The 23,287-nt window shown below is 43.1% G+C and overlaps 1 protein-coding gene across 7 annotated transcripts in view; it reads right to left on the reverse strand.

The window, feature by feature from the left end:
- Positions 1–4,513: 4,513 nt before the first annotated feature.
- Positions 4,514–23,287, reverse strand: part of EOGT (EGF domain specific O-linked N-acetylglucosamine transferase) — a 36,410-nt gene continuing 17,636 nt past the window's right edge. Inside the window, exons 17-24 of one of the 7 annotated variants that reach the window (XR_014571340.1) lie at positions 23,155–23,280; positions 19,987–20,040; positions 19,090–19,485; positions 17,463–17,760; positions 12,984–15,377; positions 12,154–12,281; positions 6,650–6,713; positions 4,514–6,392 (exon numbers count right to left, since the gene is read on the reverse strand). Coding sequence is in view for 2 of the 7 variants with exons in the window: in XM_083795202.1 (XP_083651328.1) it covers positions 20,020–20,040; positions 23,155–23,280 (147 nt within the window). In the remaining 5 variants the exon portion in view is untranslated. Of the gene's footprint in view, positions 6,714–12,153; positions 12,282–12,983; positions 15,378–17,462; positions 17,761–18,697; positions 19,486–19,986; positions 20,041–20,066; positions 23,281–23,287 lie in introns of those variants that run through there. The other 6 variants (XR_014571341.1, XR_014571337.1, XR_014571338.1 and 3 more) reach the window with 6 other exon arrangements.

A 23,287-nucleotide genomic window follows, 5' to 3' on the forward strand; every position in this document is an offset into this window, starting at 1 on the left:
CGCTGCCCCGGCTTCTCTCCCCCCTGCCTCCCTCCGCTTCTCCCCTGCTGCCCGGGTGTCCCCCCCCCCCGTCCCCCCCCCCCCCCCCCCCGGCGGAGCCCTGACCTTGTTCCAGCTCCGGCGCCGGGCTCTGCTCAGCCGAGGGATGGGGAAGGAGACGTCGCTTCAGCTCGCAGCCCGCCCGGAGTTGGCAGCATCTTTTTGGAGACGGCCGCAACTTGAGCGGGGGGCGGAGGGGCCGGGCCGCAGCCGCCCCCCCCGGCTCGTGTCACCGTGCGCCACGGTCCCGCTCGCTGTCAATAAACGAGCGGGCTGGGAAACGTGCTTGCGATGGAAAAAGTGCAAGGTGAGGCGGTGCTGAGAGCAAAGCCGGGGGCAGCGCGTTGCAGCAGCCCCCCAGAAAGGCAGCCCGGCTCTCGCAGCACTTTCCGCGCAGCCTTCCCCAACTCCCTGCGCGCCCTCCGCTCCTCCCGGAGCCCCGGTGCCCGCTCCAGCGGTGCTGGCCAAATACGCGCTTCAGCGGCAGCCAGGTGCTTAAATACGGGGGAGGGCACTGCCTCGCAACCAGCGACTGCAGAGCGGAATGCAACCGCGGCCACGCTCCCTAAGTGCCGTTGCGATACAAAATCGCCGCCGCCCCCCAGGACAAACAGCCCTCGAGTTGGAGGAACCGCTGGCAACGTGCTGCGTGGAGCAGGGCAGGCTGCTCTGAGCGTGAGACCGCTATCGGCTCCGGGTTTGGAATTGCACGTTCAGCTTCCGAGTTGGCCGTGTGCAACTTTTTTTCGGCATGCACGCGAAAAACGGTAAAAAAATCTCAGCAGCTTTTAATACCGCAGCTCACTGCAAATTAATAAGTCAGTAGCAGGGTCTCTTATCGTGGATAAATCTGTTTAGCGTGAAAGAAAGAGTCAAAAAAAAAAAAAAGTCTTAGCTCTTCCTCATCTTATGTTAGAATAACCCAGCTAAGCTCTCCTAAGTCAACAGGAGTTACAAAACAGTCCCAATAGGAGGGAACAAGCCCACAGCATCAGATTACTTTTCTCCACGCAGTCCTTACCACCCTCTTGCTCCTGACACAGTCACTCCCCTCCAGTCTTTACTCCAGACCTCTGCGAAGCCAAGAAAAGAGGAAGAAAAAAGGCAGAGAAGGGAAGGAGCTCTGAGCTTTCACAAAGGGTTGTGAGACGTGGATCTGGGGAGATAAAGGGGGAAGGAAAAAAAAGGGGAAAAAAAAGGAGAGAACTGGATGTGCTGGCAGCAAAAGGAAAGATTTAGGGGCCAGGAGACACAAATCAACAGGAAAAAAAGGTCTGGTCTTGCTGCCTGGGGAATAATTTGTTGAAAACAGCCTGGCCAGGACATCAGACGGGGATTATGTAGGATTAACACCCCCGGTGCGTGTGGGTAGAGCAGTTTGCCGGCACGGGTGCTTTTACAACCAAACTGCTGGGCTGCTGGGGACACTGCACCCCTGTCCTGGTGCTACCCTGTGCTCACGTTCCCCTCCCCAGCTGCCTTCATCTCAGGCCGGTCCCTTGGTCTCAGTTATCCCATCCAGACAATGGAGATGGCCACGTTTCTTGTGCGGGGCTGCTGTCAAAATGAATTAAGTGATGTCCAAAGAGTACTTTGAAATGCAGATATTATGCTCACTAGTTTTAATGCCTCCAAAGCGGTCTCCAGATATCTCTAAATCCTCAAGATATCCCTGATCAATTCCTGTTTTACAGATGAGGACACCGAGCGGAGGGACGAGTGCTTTAGCCCATCTCTTTTATGTCGGGTTCTGCGGGTCCCCCTGACCTTGCCATAGCTCAGGCTCCCAGTTTCCAGCCCACAGTGACCGAGCCTCATCCAAACCCCATTTTGCTGGGGATTTAGCACAAGCATCACACACGCAGAACATCCCCGCTGGATTTCTACCCCAGCTATGTTTCTCCCCATATTTTCCTTCATAGGTGTGCTGGGAGGGAGCAGGCCACAGGAGCTCCTAGTCCCCAGGCCTGTGATCAAATTATCTCTCCCTCTGTCACACATCCTAATCATCACAGCTGGCGGTCATGCCAACAATATTAACGCTGCTGAGTAGCTTTCAGTTTTGCAATTAGCAAGGTTTTCTGCTTCCCGCAAATAAAAAATAGGCTTGTACTACTTAACGCTGCATAAATGATACAGATACATCCAGGCCCATGTTACTGTCTCGTTGAGAGGAACCGACATTATAAGTGCTGTAGATATTTTAAATCTTTTGAAGATTACAATAGTTACAAAGCTCATTATTTCTAAACGTGTTTATCCTTCCCCTCTTTTTTGTTTGCAAAATTAGGCAATGTGCAGTTTAAATAAACAGCTATTGTACTATTAAACATTGATTAAAGAAAAGAGATCCATTTAAATTATTAAGTGGTAAGATAAAAGCATCCCTTCTCTTTTGTACGCTACTTTATTCAGAAGTCAAACTTCTGTAGTCTCACGGAATGCTAATGAATAGCATAATAATGCACAAGGGCAAGAGGGGGCTGAGTAATTAAAAACAGAGGCCAGAAATCAAAGGGCTTGAAATATACTTACCAAAATAATTCAATTATACATTAGAACCCTGGGATAATCAAGACACGTCCCACGGTTTCATTCATCATTATGCCCCAATTTAATATCTCTACCGGTTCGCTGTACGCAGGAAGCAGCAATTGGGACTCTCACGTGCAGTGCTCCAGCCGAAGAGACAATGGCAAGGCGCGCTCGGGTCCTGTTCTCATCACCCTGCACCTTGGAAATGGCTTCACTTGGCTGAGCATATTCTCAGTTAAACTGATTTCTGGGGCTATTTTTAGGCACGAGTTATTTCTGTATTGGTTATATATTCATTTTCTCTTTAGCTTTGCAATTAATTAATTAAAATCTCCACACCCACCATTTTAGCTTCCCCATAAACTCGTCTCCCATCTTTCTCCTTGGCTTCACCTTTTCTTGTGGCTTCAGGCCCTGCTGGTTACCCACAAAAAGCTCTGCCGTGCGGTGCAGCAGGTAGGTTTATTCAGCACACCATGTGTTTAGCTGGGATGGCACCACGAGCCTCTCAGGTTTTCACATAACACAAGCTGGGTCAAAAAATTCTGCTGTAGCTTCATAACATCACCTCTCTTACGGGTCACAGAACCACTGCGCCGCATTTCAAGGAAGTTCCAGTGCCACACGATAAAATAAAGAAAAAAGAGCCAGTCTGACCTTGTTTGGTGATTTTGGAGACCAACAGAGGATTTGTGCTGCTTTGTGCAGTCTTGATGCAATAAGCAATGATAAAACCTAGTCCCATTGGCGCTGGTGGCAGCTTCATGGTGGAAACTCCAAGTGGCATGTGGTCAGGAACCATGGAGAAAAAAAACAACATAAAACAGAAGTGAAAAGAAGTTCCCAGCCAACAAAGGATAGCAGTGTTGCTCACAAAGTTTGCAGACACACAAGTTGTTCCACCCCTCCTGGCACATAATTAAGGCAAAAACAGACAAAAACTGTTGGAAACAACACAGGGCAGGAATTTCAGCAAAACCAGCACTCAATTGGGCAGTGGCTTCCTGAAGAATTGGTCTGATTGCCTGATTAGAATTTTTGAAGTTTTAAGCAGAGACACTACTCGTTGTCCCTAATGAGCGCAGGAGTCAAACAAAACACTGCTGGGCTTCACAAGCCATCAGGAGCCTGTAGGCCAGCGTAGGTCGAAACATTAAATAACAACAAAAAAAAAAAAGGAAATGAGAGTCTCAGGTCAAGTTTTCCAAAACCAGAGGTCTTAATTAAAATGAAGGTTACGACTTCAGCAGATGGGTGCCGTTTAGCAAAGCCCCAGCTATTACTGAGATTTGCTGCATCTTCAATTTAGAGCAAAACACCGCATGAGAAAGAGCGAGTGTGCTTTAGCCACTTTGTGACAGCAGCAAATGTGGCTGTCGCATACTCCCCAGCCCTACCAGCTGCATTTTCCTCAATCAGAAATGAAGCTCCTTTTGAGGTGTTTCAGCTCTCCCAAAAGATGTGTATGCACTTGTTACAAAGGAGATCATTAAGACCAACCAGCCTGTAATGTGAGCCGGAGCAGTGTTTGCCAAAGGGGAAGAGGGAAACGTACAAATTAAGATGGATATAATTTTAACATACAGCGAAACAGAGAGCAAAGTACCTGTTTTTCACTATTTTTCTAATGAGGAGTTCATTTTTAGAAGGGAAGACACCAACGTACATGTTCCTTGGTTTTGCAGGGAGGTGGACGGAAAGGGGGGAGCCTTTTCCAGGGGCAGAGCCTGGGCTACGCAGGAGCCCCCCTGCTCAATATTCGGTGCCCAAGTGTGGCGATGAAATACTCTAATAGATATCTTAGTGACATCCTTTTTCGAGAAACAGTCTGGGGCAGTAATTCTAACAGGACAAGTCAGCTGTAATGAATATCTTTCCTCAGCGCAGATGGGGCCTCGCTTTACTCACATGCAGAGCTCCTTCGACTTCCTAAGCCTACACAGAGACAAGAGCAAGTAGCTCTGGCCTCTTATGTTTACCTGCCTTAAACAATGCAGTGGCAATCAATAAATGAACTTCATTTCTTTTAAATATGCAATTACATGAAATAGATTATAGAAGTGACAAAAACCAGAGCGACTCCACAAACGCAAAGCCGGGCTCTGATTTCTATCAGTACGAGATCAAAGTAGTGTAGTTGCTCATTTACAGCTCAAAGCTGCATTATTTTCCCTAACTCAGCCTCTATTGCCAGCCAAGTGAACGCTGTAAAGCAGAAATAGCAAGCCATCTTGATATTTCTTCCCCAGTAAATAACGCTTTACAAAGGAGGGGGGAGATCTCCCTTCCCCTCCCTCTTTCAATTCATTAAGTTCAACTGTGATAACCAGTGAGGCATACAGGGACAGGTTAGGTATCTCTGCCTCTGAATATTTAATTCAGCACTAAACATAATGCACAGCATCCTTATACCCTTGGGAGTTCAGCAGCCAATATGCCAATGAATATATCCTGACAATAGTGATATTTTCTGCACTTTGGAGGCATGAGTGACATTTGTTCACCACATATGTTACATCGGATGCTGAGGTCTACACTTGTGAGAAATTAATCAGAATCCATCTGTTTCCTTCTCATCCTGGACAATTTCATTACAACTTAACCAAAGATTATAGGATTCTCATGGCTGCGCCCCCAGCCCCCAGCCCAGTCTTGGTGTTTCCATACACGACGATTAAAGCTGCTTAGTTTAAGTAAGGTCAGAAGCAATCTTGCTTCCTGTAGGGAAAGGCATAATGCTCATGAGCAGGGTCCAAAATCTGCTCTAAATTATGTGTAGGCAAATCCAGAATATCCCAAGTGACCCAAGCAGGGTTTAGATTTAGCACGGAGCAGAACCTGGGCCTTGATCTTCCAACGCATGTTTCTGGTGGCTGGTTTTGATTGGCATTAGGCTTGAGATGGCATCAAGTCTTCCCTGTTATGTTTTCACTTCCCTGTCCAGGGAGTCAGCAAAGGGGTGGCTCAGCCTTCTTCAGGGGCTACTGGATATTATGCTAACGTTGGGAAAAGAAAGTGCTAAGAATAAAAAAATAAATAAAAAGTAAAAACCCCAACTCCCTGTACTTGCTTTGCAGCTTAGCAAATTCTTTGCTTATTCCTTATTTAATTTTACTTCTTTAATTTGATGTAATAGCAAGGCAGAGCTGGACATATACTGCTCTGACTCAGCTGATTTACAGCCCTAAACATTGCACAGCGATGGCTGCACTTGCTCAGAGAGAGGCTTTTCTCAGAGTTCTTTGGACGAGGCACAAATGGCACCAAAAAAAAGCATAAATATCACTGGGGATCTGATACCTGCTTGCTAGGTAACACTTGTAGCCAAGCCTACCGACATGAGGCATCCTAAATGACAAAGAGGCCAAAAATATGAACCAAAAAGTGAGGCTTCCATTGCAGGAGCTGTTGACAGAGAGGAGCTGAATGGGAGGCTGGGGAAAGCTGGCAGGGATGGCAACGTGCTCCGGAGATAAGGGGAGGCTGACAGGCAGCTGCAGCACCCGGGGTCCACGCGTCATGGAGGTGAACCCTGAGAAACAAAGAAACCAGGGCCCCGATCTCGCTGCTGCTGACAGCAGCAGGAGCTTCACTGTTTGCTGAGGTGGGATGGAGCATCACAGCCGGGCTGCCTGGCAGGTCCCATTGAAGGGGGCAGGATCCGTACCTACGACCAGCCCAAAACATTTCAGCAACTCACCCACCAGAGCTTTCGTTCAGCCTTGGTGCAAGCAGACAGAGGTGTAAGGTTCCCACCAGCTCCGGCAGGACCGCTTGCCTCTTCCAGCGGGGAGCTGGAAACTGAAGGCAGACGAGATCTGCAAAGCAAACAGCACTCGGACAGCCTGAGATTGGAAACGGCATGAAGGCTCCCTGACCCCGCTCGGAGCCGTGCTGCCTTCCCCGCTTCCCACTGCTATTATTCCAGCTGACTTGCAGATACCCGATAGTTATTTTTGAAATGAAGGTGCATTCAGATCGGGCTGTCACTGGCTGTCTTTTCAATCACGAGTCACTTGATCAGATGGTTTTTTGCTGTAACATAATCACATGATGCCAGGGCTTTACACAAGACCTGTATTCTAGCTCCAGTGCCGGGCACTTCCTTGCCAGAAAGACAGCGACATGTTGGGAGATGCCTATAAAAGAAAAGAAAGATCTTGCATAAATTAGCTTATGCTATTTATAGACATGGAGAGCAGTCTATCCATGGGACCATCTGCTAATCTATGTCCCATGGCAATTAGAGTCAACATTTCACCACATCTTCTCTAGCGAGGGCTGAGATTATGCACTGTGCTCTTCTTTTTTTTTTCTCCTTATAAGACCAACCTTACATCTGTGCTGTTTTGTGTTTCTCTTCAACTTTCATGACACTTCCTATATCTGCTCCCTGAGTGCCTGCTACGAGAAGGGGAAAACCCAAAAAGTTTGTTTTATTACTGTGAGGTTGAGGGGCCAGTGGGTGTGAAAGGCTTAGTTTATTTCATTGATTCCCAAAAAAACTCTACTGTTTCAATAAAAAGAAAACAAACATTGTGCAGTGATGTGATGAATTAACAGAGCGGAGTTTATACAGTTAAGTCTCTTCAGTGTTCCTTGCTATGAACATCCCACATACATTTTCAGAAGTGATTTATAATTTTCAACACTTTTTTGAGCATCCAACTCAAGATCCTCTCAAAAAAAAAAATCAAAAAATTTAGCGGATGTCCCCCCATTTTCTTCAAAGAAACTGAAAGTCTAAAAATTAAAACATTCAAACGTGTTGTTTTGGAAAACATGCAAAGACAAACAAACAACAGTATTTAATGTATAGCTTGTATAAATTTTAAATACTAGATAATTTTCCAAAGTAACTTGCAGAGCAAGGCAGTGCAACTTGAGCTTTTATCTTTTTATACACAATACATTTTTATTACTCTGTATAATTTTAATAATTTACACTGGCACCATCAACTGCATTCACTACATTTAGCAACAGGAATTACTATAAAAGCAAGCAAGAAAATACAGACAATTCGATTAGCAGAAAGACTTGCCAGAAAGGCAGCCTTACAGCAGGATCTAATACTGAAGGATTCTCGCTGATGTAAAAGATACTATTTTATGGAAATGGAACTCAGACACACGTCGTACAGACTACCTTTTTTTTTTAAATTGACCAAATATATCAGAGGCTTTCTTATCTGCTACACTGCTCAATCAGCGCAACACCTCAAGCAATGCTCCATCTCCGTGTTGTAGCTGATATTACAAAATCTTTTTCCAGATATGGGGGTTGGGGGGGAGAATGTCATGGAAATGTTAGGCTGTGACGCAGCCAATTGCTACCCATTTTAGTCTGAAAGTTATCATAGTCCCGAGATATTTAGCAGTCACGTGAGAAGAGAGATCTCCACAATTTGTGCTGCCTGAGCTGCTCTGTATGGGATCAATCCCCTCCCAGATCCTCCTTCCCCTCCTGGCCTCCCCAAAACTTTCCCCTCTCCAGTTCCTACTTCCAAACACGGATGCAAGAGCTCTGAGTTACCGAGACCGAAGGTGCTGAGGATGAATTTCTGCAACCATGACCAAAGGTCTAAACTCTCCGCTCAAAACCTAAAGGTTATTATGCAAAGTGCTGGAGGAGAAAAATTGTTTTAATACCTTCCCTCAGCATCTGAAAAGACATAACAGACCATTACTGGCTACAGATATAACATATACAAAGTATACTATGGCATAGATCTAAGTATTTGTGGAATGGTTTTACAGCCATTGTTGTCCATTCTTGCACATTAAAACCCACAAAGAGATTTATTTAGAGCATTAAATCATTTAATTTCTCTCTGGCTAGATTTTTAACTATTAAAATATTCATCATGCACTCCAAGAAACTCTATGCCAAGTATTTATTTTATTTTTATAGCCTTTTAAAGAAATAGCTTTAAAATATCTTCAGGTGCACATCTCTGCCTTAAAAACGCTGAAAATAAGAGCCCACTGTAAAACACCAGAGAGAAACAAGTCAGCCACTGCTGAGACCAGAGCTCTGCCCAGCAGCCGTGGCTGGGAGGAGGCTGACACCACAAAATGCAGTGTCTAGAACTGACAAAGCACCTTGTTTCCAAAGTTACAAGGTAGTTCTTGGGGTGTCATGCATGTGGATGTAACCTCTCACTGCCAAGAAGGCTGGGGGAAAAAAGCCTTTTGTAAAGTGGATATTTGCATCAAAACCTCCCTTTTAGGTTTCCTGATGAATGTTTTTTATAAGATGTTTGGCAAAGAAAAAAAAAAAAATCACCATTTTCTGTTAGTAAAACCTCTCCCTCATCTTGTCACCCTCTCTGAGTGACAGGATGCCCCAGTCCGAAATGATGCGCAGAGGCCCCAGCTGGGCCTGCAGCTCACGAGCTCATCCCAGCATTATTCCCTGGCCAAGAGATGATCAGCACCACCGAGACCCAGCCCATCTCACCCTCGATCTTTCACTGTGGTGGCAGAAGAAGAGCTCAAGCATCTCCTGCCCCGAACTACCTTTTCGAGAGGGCCTCTGACGGAGACCAAGGCCGCGGCTGGATGCCTGCACACCCCCAGCCCCCCAGCCCCCTCGGCTGGAGATGCTGAATGTGATCAAACACAGGCTGGCAGCCGTGAAGCTCGGTTACGAACTGCCTGGGAAGAGATTACCTTTGGTTTCAGGAACATTTCTTTTAATCTGAAGAGAAGCAGGCGCCTCCCCTTCTCCTCTCTGTGAAGCGCTTCTTTATGCACTGAGCCAATATCATGCTCAAACACCAGTCGGAACCACTGTGTTCCTCTCAATATTCCCACGTGTGATTTAACTTCCTCCACATGCAAAAACATAGTTCAATCAGCCTTCCTTCTGTTTCATGTTACAGAGGAAGGATTCAAAGAACAAGGCACAAGCCAGACAAACTATACTGTACTTCCTGTGGCTGCTTCAGCATCTCCTTCACCAGCTCTCTGGCCACCATGACTCCTTGGAGGACAACGGTAGGGAGCAGCTCCAGTCAATTTCATACACAATGCCACGCCATTGCTTCTCTTTCCAAAGGAATTTCATCCTATCTATATATATATATACACACACACACAGTATATACACTTACATATATACTGCGTGTGTATATATATGTGCGTATACATATATATATGTATAAATATATATGTAGAAAGCAGGAGAGCCTGTTTACTGTCTACAATCTCCAAGGAATGAGGGATGTGCTTGTACGCAGTCATTCCACCTGTTTTGTTTTCTCTCCCAGACACTGAGATTAATGCAAAAAGGCAAGTAAGACCGCATTTGTAGACACTGACTACATTATTACTGAACACGGAACTTAACACCGAACGTCTGGGTCATTTAAAAGGTGACACACGTTTGTGAGGAAACGCACTTAGTTTATTTATGGACAACACAGAGACACTGGATTCACTACATCATAAGCTTTCCTGAGCAAAATGCCCCAGTCAAGGGAAAGTAAGTGAAGACATCTTGCAGCTGGGGAGGAAGCTTGGTCTTTTTCGACAAATTACTTGCTGTATGGTATATTAAGTATCATTAATGGACTTCATAATCTGTACTGAAATATGACCTGCTACTTCCACAAACAAGTCTCTTACCTTTACCACATTTATTTCCTCCAAACTCTTTGATTTTCATTTAATGTTTATCTAAAAGGCTAAAGACCCAGGCACTCAGCTCAGCTGCATTGACATTGTCTTTTAATTAGCAGAGGTCACTTAATGCTTTTAGTACAATCAACGGTTGCTTTCTTTCCATGATCAACTGCAAGAGCATCACAGTTAATGCAGACTGATTAAAACTTGAAAAATCCTTTAGCATAGAAGTATCCCAGGACATAGATAATCAAGCCACTGCATGTAGATCATTTTCATTGACAGCTTTGATTGCCACTCCATTAGTGTGTGGCCGACAACCACTGCGCTGTATCATTTCCTAGAAAACACCCTAATTTCTGCAGGACCACCAGGTCCCAGGAAGAGCAATTCAGGAGCAGTAGGTAAATGGCTGCTCTGCTCGTAACATGGCTTTCACCATAAAACCTACAATGCTATGGGTGAAATCAATCCCCAGAGCTATCTCCAGCTGCATGTGTATGACATCCTTTAAGTGCCTCCAAAACCTTGTCTCAGAAGAAGGAATACAAAAATTAGTGTTCATAAAGTGATTAGTAAGTGGCGAATAAAGCTCACTCTGGCACATATACCTGACTCACTGCTCTGCCCTGCCTCTGAATGCACATCTAAAAAACATGACCAGCCTTGTACTGTCTTGCAAGTACAAAATGTTTTCCTTGTACATAGGTGAAACTGGGAACCCTGCCTCATTTCAGTGGGAAAATAAAAAATAAAAAATGTATCAGCTCTTTGGAAATAGGGACTATGTCAATTTTAAAACAACAGCAGGTCTTTTTGCTCCAGTGTCACTGGCCCTTTTAAGAGAGAGGGACTAAAAGCTATAGGTAAACAGACTCATCTATTGCCTCTGATTACTAATAGTTTTGTTAATCCTTACCCTTTAGACCCATGCACAAAGAAAATTATTCCAGGAAACCAACAGTAAAAACTCCTTTGTAATCCCTGCATTATATTATATCTGCTACTGAGTTCTCAAAGTCAGTAAAATCAGAGGAGCTCTTACTCTGTCTGTTACAAATTAATGAAGGCTTCTTAGTCTTGGTAGCTTTTTATTGCTAGACAGGGAGCATATGTCAGAAAACATATGGCAGCCGACAAAACCAGGATGAACCAGACCAAAAAAAAAATACAGCAAGGATTTCTATTTAAAAAACAATTACATAAAGCTCCATTGGAATGGCCACATACATCCACAAACCAGCCCTTCTCATCTCCTGTGATGCATTTAGGTTATGAAAGGATTTTGTTTCACAGGAAAGAATTTGAGACATAGGGAATGCAGGACAATTTTAAATTAAACAGAATGGCTATGGCAACATCTGCAATAGATTGGTTCCCTGAAACACAATAGAGGAGATAACAGTTGTCTTATCTATGGTTTGGTAAATAATTTCTCCTACCTCAAGGGTCATTACATCTTCTGCTCTTTCTGTCATTTGTGATTCCTCTGAGGGGCTAAGGAATAAAGCCTCCACAGGTGCTTAGGGTGGAGGTGAAGGGCTCTAAATAACAGCTCTAAATAACAGTCCTCGGTGTAGCCATGCAAGACAAGAAACCTCATTCCTGTCCCAGCTCTCCTGCATCAGACACCAACTTCCAGCCCTGAAAAATGCAGCATCACCCTACATCAGATTTAGTTGGAAGTCAGCAACAAGAGAATTAGGGGAAAGTTTTTCTGCTTTCCTACATCCCCCAAAGCTCCCCAGTCCCCTACAGAGAGAAATGAGGAGCTTGTAGGGGAGAGGGAAAAAGAAAGAAAAAAAAAAAAAAGCCCCAAAGCACAGGGGCACGAACTGGTGAAACAGCAGAAAACCCCTCCTCTCTTGTCCTTAAGTTTGGACTCATTGGGTGGGGATAACAGCAGCCAAAATCCAATCCCCATCGCTCGGGTAACACGTGCGCATCACTCACCAGGCTGCTGCCAAACACTTGCTCTGGGAAAGCTCTGGGCTGCCCTGGGAGCAGCGCTCCTTGGCTCTACGGCACGCTGATGTTAAAAGAAACCCATAGGTCCGCAGCTGGAGGCTGTTTCTCTATTACTGGGGAAAAAAAAAAAAGGAAGAAAAAAAAAAGATTTAAGAAGAGGGTCACCTTAGCTTAAGAGAAGGAGGAGGAGGAACAGCAAGATTTAGTGTACAAAGGTATTGAAACTAAAAGCCACGGAGAAGGCGAGGGGTACTTCGATTAGGCACAGCTAGACATGCAAGTGATGCACAGAAATCTCCTGGGAAAAAGTCAGGACAGAAGTGACAGCTGGTCTGAAGAAACAGCATTCCGAGATCCAAACCCCCGTCAGAAAAGCCCAACAGTATGGCCAATAAAGAAGTTCAATAAAAATGGGCAGGCAGAAAAAGGACACAAAATACATAAATACGTGCTTATTCAATAAAGAAATGGAACGGCAAAATTGAGCAAACAAGGCTGCCTGGTGATGGGAGACAGCCTGATTTATTTGCCTTGCTGAAACCCAGGAGCGTGGAAAACACAGCGGGGAAACCGTGTTGTCTCGGTAGGAATTATTCAGCGGAGGAGGGTTAGGTCATGGCGAGAGCACTTGAAAGAGCCCCTGGGAGCCAAGTCTCCGAAGGAAGGAAAAAAATCACAGACAGCACCTAATGGATGTAGATGGACCAGGAGTGTTGTGCTATTCGCTTGAGGGTAGGCAGACAAAAAGTTGTTTGGGTTTTTGTTTTATTAAATCTACGAAGAGTTAATAATAAAGCAGTAGTGACTTTAATTACCTGCCTGCAGCTGATTACTGCCCTGCCGCAGTGACGAGCTGTCTCTTAGCAACTCACAGCCAGCTTTTGGAAAGGCTCCGACCAGGGACAGAGGCTCCATCTCCAAGGGACAAAAGTTTAGTGGTAAACCTTTTGGTTTTAGGGGCCAAGGACATTGCAGTGATGCAGTTTACCTTCCATAGGAAGGGATCACACTAAAAAATGTGGGAATAGGGATAGGAATCAAGTAGTCTTGTCAATGAAAATAGTCAAATCTTGGATTTGTCATTGGGGATACACAGGCATTTCTGGCAGAAGAGAGGTGTGGAATTATAAACCAGCCGTGACTTTTTTCATTGCAGAAAATGTTGATTATTTTAAGAGCTAGTTGAAAGTTACACACATCATGGTGAGCAATATGTTTCTGTAGAGGAAAACTGCATCTCTCTGCAAGCTGATCTGCAAAATAATAAGGGAAACTCACCTACGAATTGTATGGTCTTTAGAAAGATCCTGGCAAAGGTCTGTGGATGACCTGAAGTATCCAGGAGAGAGAGATTAAGTACTGCCACAGCTCGAGAACTGGTAAGGAGCTGGGCATAACCAGTTAATTTTCAAGAGGATCAAAGGCCTGCATCACTACTGATGCTTAATGATTTAATGAGCTAGAAAAGCACATAAACAATAAGCGTCAAATACCAGAGAAAAGCCAGAAAAACTCCAGAGGGTCAGGCAACTTCATGACCAGACACACAGAATTAAAAACAAAGAAACGCTGATGCAGCCCTACTCTTGTGTATACATAAGTACTTTACTTCATTGGAAACCACTTCCAACAATAACTAGTAGTGACAAAGAATAAATGAGATGGAGTTGCCTGCAAGAGCTCTGCTAAAACTTTCCTCCGTGACGTGCTGGCTGGAAGAGCAGCTAACAGGAGAAGCGTCACTGTGGGAAATGACACCAGCCCCACCTCTGATGCGGTCTGAGCACCACTGAAGCCCCTGGATAGGTGAGCTGTGGATTTCAGCAGGGCTGGGGCTTCACTCAGCGTACCCACGGCCAGCCCCATTTGTCATCTCAGACCCGCAGCAAAGGCGAAGTGCTGCACAAAAAAAGAAGTGGTCCAGGTCTGGTTAAGTGGAGACAAGTAGGAGAATTACTAGAGATACATATGCAACTGCCTTCAGAGGGAGAAAGCCAAAAAGGTTTTAACAGGAATTTTAAGAAGGGACAGACAGATAAGCTGTAGGACAGCAAAGCTGCAAGGAACAGGCTGTACTTTCATCAACCTGCTCTCCAACAGGTTTTCACCCACAGATGGATTTGGACAAGGATCTGCAGCTGCATGCTTTTTGTCCCTCTTCTTTTAGATGCCCCTAGACAAAATTTGGTAAGAAAATCACTCTTCTTGCATTCAGGAGAAACCTTGCTGTACAGCAATGCTCTCGTGCAGCACTACCTGTATCCTTGTGAAAGCTGCTTTAACAAACTGCTCTATTAAAATACCTGCCGGCAGAAGAGTATCGGCTGTGTAAATATGATATTGGAGAGTTGTTAGAAAGTAAATACAAGAGCAAGTAAACATTGTTTTATCAGGAGGGGACTAGACACAGAAAGCTCTAGAAATCAGCAAAATTGTTTAAGGTTTGCAAAATGTCAGGCAGAAATTTTTAGCTGAGTACTGTCAGTGGGACCTGAGATGTCCTCAACCAAGTCCCTTCTGGGGAGATCGAGCTTCTGCCACGGACAGGGCTTGCATTTCAGTTCTTGCTTCCGAAGTGACAACAGCATCCTCAATTGATGTCATTGCATGAAGCTAATATTAAATGCTTTCAAATCTGATCAATAAAACACAATTTACGTTAAATGACCTGAGAGCTGTCAATTTTTATTTTTTTTTTAATCCTCATCTTACTCAAGAGCTCCTGACTCAAAAGGAAAACATTATGGTTATTAAGTAATGATTGATTTATTACATACCATTCAGAAGTGTTTTCTTTGAAGCATGCATTAAGAAGCTTAATATTCCCAAATTTTTTTTCTTTGGGTTGAATGTTAAAAACACCAAGTAGTTAAAAACCAAGAGAGTTTTGCAACCAAGGGCAATTGGAGGAGGATTGGAGTATGTGTTCCTCTTAATTACTTAGCTTTTTAAAAAATAAAAATAAAGAAATGTTTTAATATTCTGTATTGAAATAATCACAGTTTTCTTTCATTATGGAAAGTAGTGCAGAGAACAAGCAGGACGCTGCTGCACTCCCCGCGCCCTGTGGCAGCCCTGCCTTACCAATGTTACGCACAAGAGGGATGGCACGCATGGCATCGATTCAAATGGATCACTCGCAGGAATTCGAATCCAGGCATCGCTCAGACTTCAAAGTGCGCAGATGCATTCTTCAGCTGCAGTTTTCCCTGTTGAGATTTAACCAGCTTCGTGATTAGGTTTAACACGGGAAATACCCGGTGTTCCACGTGCGCCTCCACCAAGTCAAACCCCTGCATTTCACCCACACGGATTCGGCCACCGCTGCAGGACAGGGAGCGCTGGGACTCCAAGGTCCCAGCAGGAATGGGGTTTCCATCCACCAGCTCGTACTGAGAGCAGGCTGCCTCACCCCCCCCACCCTACCTGCAGGGCCACCACTCCACTTCACTTTGTTATTTAGTAAAGTTCCTGGACTTCAACCCACGCTCATCATCACTTCAGCACGTACTTGAGTGCTTTGCTGGAGTACTTAAGTCCTGGCTGCCCAATTCCTTTCACTATAAACCCTCTGCTCCTCACCGAGAGGGCAAAGGAGGTGAGCACCCTGCCCGCTGCCTGCAGGAGAACTCCTGGCACAGATGCAAGCAATCTGGTAATCTTCAGTGACTGGGGAGGAGGGAGCTTTGTAAAGGAGAATCCAGGCTGCCCAAATAATGAAGTAAGGGCTAGCAAAGAACATGTATGCAGAAGGGAGACTGAAAGTTTAGACTATGTTAGACCACAATAAATATATGATAAGAAACGCTGAATACTTTACTAAGTATTTGTACTTAGTAATAAAATATTTTTAAAATATATAAAAAATAAAGTAAAAATATTTACTTATTTACTAAGATGTTTAGCAAAAAAACATTTTACATTTTTCATCCCCCATTGGGTCCCACAGGTGAGCTGAGGCCTCAGCTGGTCAATGAGTTTTGTGTTTGTTTTTTTTCCCCCCCCATCCCCATTTCCATCTGGACTGAGGCATCTTTATTTAACAGCACCCACCCTGCGTTTGAGGTTCGGATCTCTTTACACCGGAGACAAGCTTGCTTATTTTTCTGACACCGCTAAAGTTCTTGCAGTCATAACAAACTAAGAACAGCCAGTCAGCCTGACAAAGATGAAGCGATAGGTAGGAGGCATATTTCATTACACTATCAAGGCTTTGGCGTGGTAATTGGTGAAGAAACAATCCAGAGCTGTCAGCTCAATACACACGCCTTTTCACTGACTGACGTGCTGAGTCCTTGATGGGGTAATGAATGATGTCCAACTGCAATCACCGCCGCTCATGCATCCTCCTGTCTGGTGTCCTGGCAAAGCCCCGAGCAGGACGAGCATCAAGCAACCCTCACCGCCCCTCAGCCGCCCTCCTGCACACCTAAGGGCCAGGGAGGGTTCCCACCCCCAAGACATAACCACCAGGAGAATTATAATTATCTGCAGGATGCAAACATCAAATGCCAATTTTTATTTTGCTGAGCTGTTGAAAGCTGTGGGCCAGGCTGCAGGCAGAGAAATCAGCTCCACCAGCTTTGACCAGAGACAAGTGGCAATGCAGGGCATCTCATTCCTGCCCCAGGCAGCCCAGGTCAGCTCAAAAGGTTTTCAGAGCTGCAAAGAGAAGTCAATCAATTCCATTTTAAGTGACTGACCGTGGGATAAGTTTGGTAACAGGGTAAACTGTAACGCTCACTTTTTTTTTTTTGGTAAAATCCAAAGTCCTCAGAGTAACTGTTGTTGGTGTTTGTTTTTTTTATAAGATAAAAACTCCAACCCACTTCTCTTTTTTTGTTTGTTTTTTTTTGAGTGTCAGTGGTCTGCACTTTCAATGACACCAGATGTGTATGTGCATGTGAACATACCCATAGATATACACTTGTGAACTAAATGGGAGAAGTAATTAGGTTGTGGAAGGCACATGACATCGCATGACCAGGTAATACCATTGCTTAAATGAAACTCAAGACTTTGCAGCAGAACAGGAACTGTGTCAACTGCTAAAAAGTGACAGTTTGGAACAAAGTGTTCTTTTACAAGAAAATGAGAAATATAATTTTGCTACAAAAGATCAACTGAAAATTATTTTTTTCCAACACCAACTAAGTTGCTTAAAGAAAACTTGCAAAAAATATTCTGATATTACAGCATCCGAGTATCCTACACTAAAACCTAAAATCTCCCTAGATTAATTTTTCCAGGCATTTCCTTCCACAAACAGGAAGAGGGAAAAACAAAATCCTCACCTGCAGGAGCAATTGCTTTATTGTCCTCCTCTGTGAGCTGACTCCTTGCATTTGAAATTAGATTCCCTTAGAAGAGCCAAGACAACATTTGAAAGGGCTCTAGTGCCACCTACTGCACTCTGCTAAAATATGTAGTAAATACTTTTCTGCCATAACTGGAAGTCAGATGTCCAGTCCAAGGCAAGACTTTTACAGTTGACAAAGATCACCAGGAAGAGGAGCAGGCACCTCAGTTAATGTTGTAATCTCACAGCGTTGTACTGAGTGCACGTGTGCACTTCTGAAAAGCCTAGAAGACCTAAAAATAAAAAATACTTGAGTTAGACACAATGTACAGCTGGGTTATTGACCATGAACACACTGCCAGAAAAGCAGATTTCAAGTTCTGAACTGATGATATTGAGCAGTGTCCTGGTTTCAGCTAGGACAGAGTTAATTTTCCTCCTAGTAGCTGGTAGGGTGCTATGCTTTGGATTAGGATGAGGAGTGTTGATAACACACTGATGTTTTAACTGTTGCAGAGCAGCGCTTACACTAGGCCAAGGACTTTTCAGCTTCTCGCTCTGTCCCAGGACAGCTGACCCAAACTGGCCAAAGGGGTATTCCACCCCCTATGGCATCATGCTGAACAATATATAGGGGTGGCTAGCCAGGGTGGTGGGTCAGCTGCTCAGGGACGGGATGGGCATCGGTCAGCGGGTGGTGAGCAATTGCATTGTGCATCACTTGTTTCGTACACCTTATTAGTAGTAGTACTACTATCATTATTATTATTTCTGTCTTAATAAACTGTCTCTATCTCGACCCACAGGTTTCGTTTTCCCGTTTCTCTCCCCCATCCCAGACACGGGAGGGAGGAGGGTGAGCGAAGGGCTGTATGGTGCTTCGTTGCCAGCCGCGTTAAACCACAACAAGCAGCTAATAAAATAAACCTGAACTCTAAGGGATGGTATAGCAAACCCTTAGACTATTGATTTCTCACTCACTACTCAGAGTTTTAAGTTTAATGCACTATATTCTCCTTCAAATACTTGTTGAATAGTATGGGCCAAAAGCAGATCTGATTAAAAAAAACAAACCAAGAAATTAATGCCATGTTGTAATTCACACTTATCCAACCGAATTCAAGTATTTTTATTTTCAATTAGTATCTTTTTTTTTTTTGCTGCTTCTATTCTTCCTTTATTGGCCATTGAAAGTTAGCAAGAGGAAGTTAAAACAGAAGCAAGTACAAATAGATGGAAAAAATACAGACTTCTCTTTATTTTGTTGTCAAAAGGTAACAGTAACAACAGAAATAGTTAAAGTATTATAAAAATATTTTATCTTTTTAAGAAAGCAACCTATAAAATACGTATTTGAGAACATGCTGTCAGCTCTATAAAGCTGTGGCAATACACCACATAAGCAACCTCCACTTCCCTTTCCAACTCTTCCCTCCAGCTCAACTTTGTCACCCCCCAGTTTCCAGCCTGGCCATTCTCCCCAAATCGCCACCTGGTCAGGTGATGCTGCTCCCCTCCTCTCCTGCTTCAGACCTGGGGGAGTTCAGGACCTTTCCTTTCCCCAACCCCTGTCCCTCCCTCCTGTACCTCCTTAGAGTTTATGACAGTAACACTTTTGCTACCTTCATTCTGGACTCTGTTCTGATGGAGTTTCCGCACACTTCCCTTGAGTTGTGTGTCTCTGAAGTGATGGGCTCAGTCATTTCCTTCCAGCTCTAGTTTCTTCTAGAAAGGCCACTGCAACCTGTCTGCCTGCTTCAAGGTGCTGCCACACCAGAGGACCAACTCAGTCATCCCTTACACCACAGTCTTTATCTACAGGGAAAAAAAAAGTCTCTGGCAAACAGTTTAAACTCCATCTTTTGCTAAGCCTGCTGACTCTGGCTGAAGTTACAGGGAGCCCACACACAAGCTGATAAAAGCCATCTGTAGACAGGAGCAGCTCCCATTCAGAGCAGATCCGCAGCTCCAGTAGCTGCAGGCTTCGAGCCCTCATACCCAGAGTCTGAGATGAAGAACTGAAACACAAGAAGGATGATGAGAAATCATGTAGGAATATGTGAAGACCCAAACTATTTTGGCTGTTTCAGGGCCCAAAGCTAGAAGAGCATTTAGAACCAGTTATTTTGTTTCAGACAAAAAAAAAAAAACATCCGTAAGAAATGCATGTTCAGAGGAGCAGAAGTAAAAGCTCATCTTCAATGCAAACACAGCCAATTGAAACAATTCTTCAATATTGGAATCCAAGAAATTTGTCCCTTCATATTTCACCGTTTTAGGTAGATAAAAAGCTCTCAAGAATATTTCCTTTAATTTCTCTCCTGCTTAAAAAAAAAATCAGATAATCTAAACCCTCAGTTTTCTCACGAATCGTATAGCCAGTAAGATTAACAGCAAAAATTAAGTTTCATTATTTCATTTGTTTTAAGAATGTATTGCCTTAATATTTACACATGTATTCTTAAGATTAATGATCCTGATTTACCACCTCCCCCTCCCACATCATTTCTCACACTTACCCGACTTCCACAGAACTTCACAAAGAAAAAGTTTTAACTACATCTTGAAGATATCTGAAGCAAAAAGGAAAGACACCACATGCATCCATAAGTTAATTTTTATTTCAAAACCAGCTCTCAGTTTACACCGTACATGAAACACAGGCAATCCTGGTAGTATTCAGGATTGGCAGCATTCATTAAGTGCCAAAGCTAAATTCATCATGCTGGTGCCAACGTGCCAGTTAAAAACAGACTCTACACATCAGTGAACTACAGACAAAAAAAAGTAGGAAAGAACAAAATTCCTGCAGTCTGTTAGGAAAATATAATCCAAAACTATACCTTGCCTAAAGAACAAGTGGCTCAAAGTCGCCCAGATTCCCTCCAATTCCAATTTGCTGGCAGAGCGAGATGGCCCAGAACCTCTTTAAGAAAGTCACCCATGCCACATCTTTGCTGTTGTCCAAGTTTTCTCAGGATTTATCAGCAAAATCCCATCCATCCAATAAAAGCTTTCTTCTGCCAAGATAATTTTGTGACTATTCGTAAAGCTAGTCAACAAGAATAGTATTTTCATCCCAGTAATACTAAGCCATAAAGGCTAAAGAATATGTTGGCCATCGACTGTTGACATTACACTCAAATTTGCTGGAACAGGTGAACATTATCAGGATATTTTGCCTTTGGTTTAAGTCCCCACAGCCCCTCCTGCACACATTCAGGCATATGGTTGGCCACTTGCTTTAGTGAGTCCTAGCATAGCATGAAAGCGAAGCTCCTCATTAGCTGCTTCTGTAAAGATGCAAACACATTTGTACTCACACACTGGCTTCAATAGCATCATCTGCAGCACAGGAAGTTAAACATACACAAACGCATTCCACAAAACAATCGTAAACCCCCTGGCAACAAACCCATCAGCGCAAATACAACAGCGTGATCTATCTGCAAATGATTCCCATATAAATAATTGAGTATCAGTTCAGACCTCAGAACATCATGTTGTCATGGCAGGAAGAGACAGCGACATGACTCTATGCAACTAACAGCATCTAAAAACACTTGCCTCCAAAATCTGACAAACTATGACCAAAAGTTTTTATACTTTATTAAAAAGCTTTTATTAGAAAAGTTATCAAATACATCTGTGCACAATTCTTACTTAATGTCTTTATTTTGAATTATTGCATTTTTTTCTCTCCTCAGACATTTTACTGACTTAAGTTTTATACATTTATTTCTTTAAAAATCCTAAAAAGATTAAAAATACACAAATACAGGAAATTGTATTTCTTAAAGGCTTTTCCCCCCATATCAAGAAGTGCAATTTTGCTTCCAATGTTCTTTAATGTAAAAGTTTTATCCATCAGTAACACAATACACTAAAAATTGCACCAAACACCTCAACATACCTTGGGTATCAGCTGTATCTAACTTTTCCTATGCACTGCTTAAGGTCATGAGAGATCTATATGAAAATTAGGCTTACCGTAACTCATTTTTACCAGTATAGGCAGGTCAGTAAACGTACCTACACTCTGTGAAATTGCCTATGACTGTTAGGGAACAGCGGTCAATAATATCTACAATTATACCAGTGGAGTGTTTACATTTACTGTAACTGTCTTGCTTTTGCATACAAATGTATGCCTTGCTTCAAGCCACTGAGACTATATGATTATACTGCAAGTCTATCATGGGAATACAGTCTCAAAGAAAATCCATAGTGTAATGAAATTTTTATTTTTTAATTTTAATTTTTTAAAAAAAAAAATCACACTGAAAATGATTCTTCCACACATCCGTCTGGCCCCACTTAAGAATACAAAACTACTACTTCATCCCCCAGCCTGCCTTCCCCCCCCCAGTACTACTGCAGGAATTATATAAAGAACTCAACTTTGGCTTAATATTTCCTTCACTGAAAACAGTGAACTATACTACTGACTGGGGAAGGATTTTCCAAAGTTTTCTAGACTGACTCTTCAACTTTTTTTTTTTTAGAAAAAGAAAAATATTAATAGATCCAGATTTTAGCAATTCCAAAAACAAAGTTCCCCATGATTTCATTTTCTTCCAGCTGCAGCTGAAATACACCCCATATCTTATCATTTGTCATTAAAAAAAAATCCATTCCCATTAGCATCCTCAAAAAGATGAGGTTTTATTCCAATTTGCTCAGGTTTTCCCTTGCAGAAGTGCTGTTTTATGTGAAATGTAGGAAATATCCAGATTACCTGAAGTTTGTAAGTATTGACTTAGCAAAAGATTTATTTGCTTTGAGAGAGAAGATTGACTAAACCTACTGAGCAGATCTGTTCTATTTTAGCATTTAAAACATGAGGGAGAAGTCAAAGTTTATATTCAAATGCAAGAACATCAGAAACACTGCTCTCTACCTTGAAAACGTTTCTGAACTTGAAATAGCTGTCTGCAGTTTCTGTTGTATTAAACGACAAAAATTAAAGTTTCCTTAACCACCTAATTCTTACAACCACTATTTTTCAAAAGGAAGCTCTTCTAACCTAGAAACAATAAATGGCCAAGCACAGCAATGACAAACAGTGACAGAAAGGAGCTAACCAGACATCCTAGAACTACTGTGTCACGTAACTTGACTCTAAATGACATACTGGGCAGTGCCTTACAGTAAGATGACAATTCCTATTCAGATTTTTACTTACAGATATAGGACTACATAAAAGCATCCAGCTTCTTTAGAAGAGGAACTCTGACAGGCCTATTTCATTCCCACAGAGGCTACAATGACAAACTAATCTGTAACACTTTTCATCCGCTAGCATTTCCTTACCTATTAATAGGCATACATTTTTAACAAAATTAGCATCTAACCTCTCCCAAAAAAACTCTTAAATGAAATGGATGGACATATCTTTGTATAAAGACAACAAGTATTTCACAATCTGGAATGTAAAAATATGGGGGGGGGGGAACCAAAAATATTCTGATAATTTTTATATTCGGAAAATCCACAGAATTAAAAAGAGACAGATGACAAAGGTAAGGTATGGTGCCCTGAAGTGGTCTGACAAATTAATGAGTTACTTCCCTCGTAGAGGTTTACTTTTTTCACACCAGCATTTTGCTTTATGTTGTTACAATATTTTATGGAGCATTATTTAAAAAATAGTATTTCAGTCTAATTTAGAATTCATCATGCTTTACCCTAAATGGCCACTTGGAATGCTGTGAAACATGATTTGCAGCCAGAAGCACCAAGTACATGAATTCTTCCACATCAAAAGAGTAGTTTGTAAATTTTGGATGTTCTCCCAGTGTTGGGTGGTGCCCCTAGAAA

The sequence above is a fragment of the Anser anser genome (assembly GCF_964211835.1).
Source record: "Anser anser genome assembly, chromosome: 12".
Classification (NCBI taxonomy): domain Eukaryota; kingdom Metazoa; phylum Chordata; class Aves; order Anseriformes; family Anatidae; genus Anser; species Anser anser.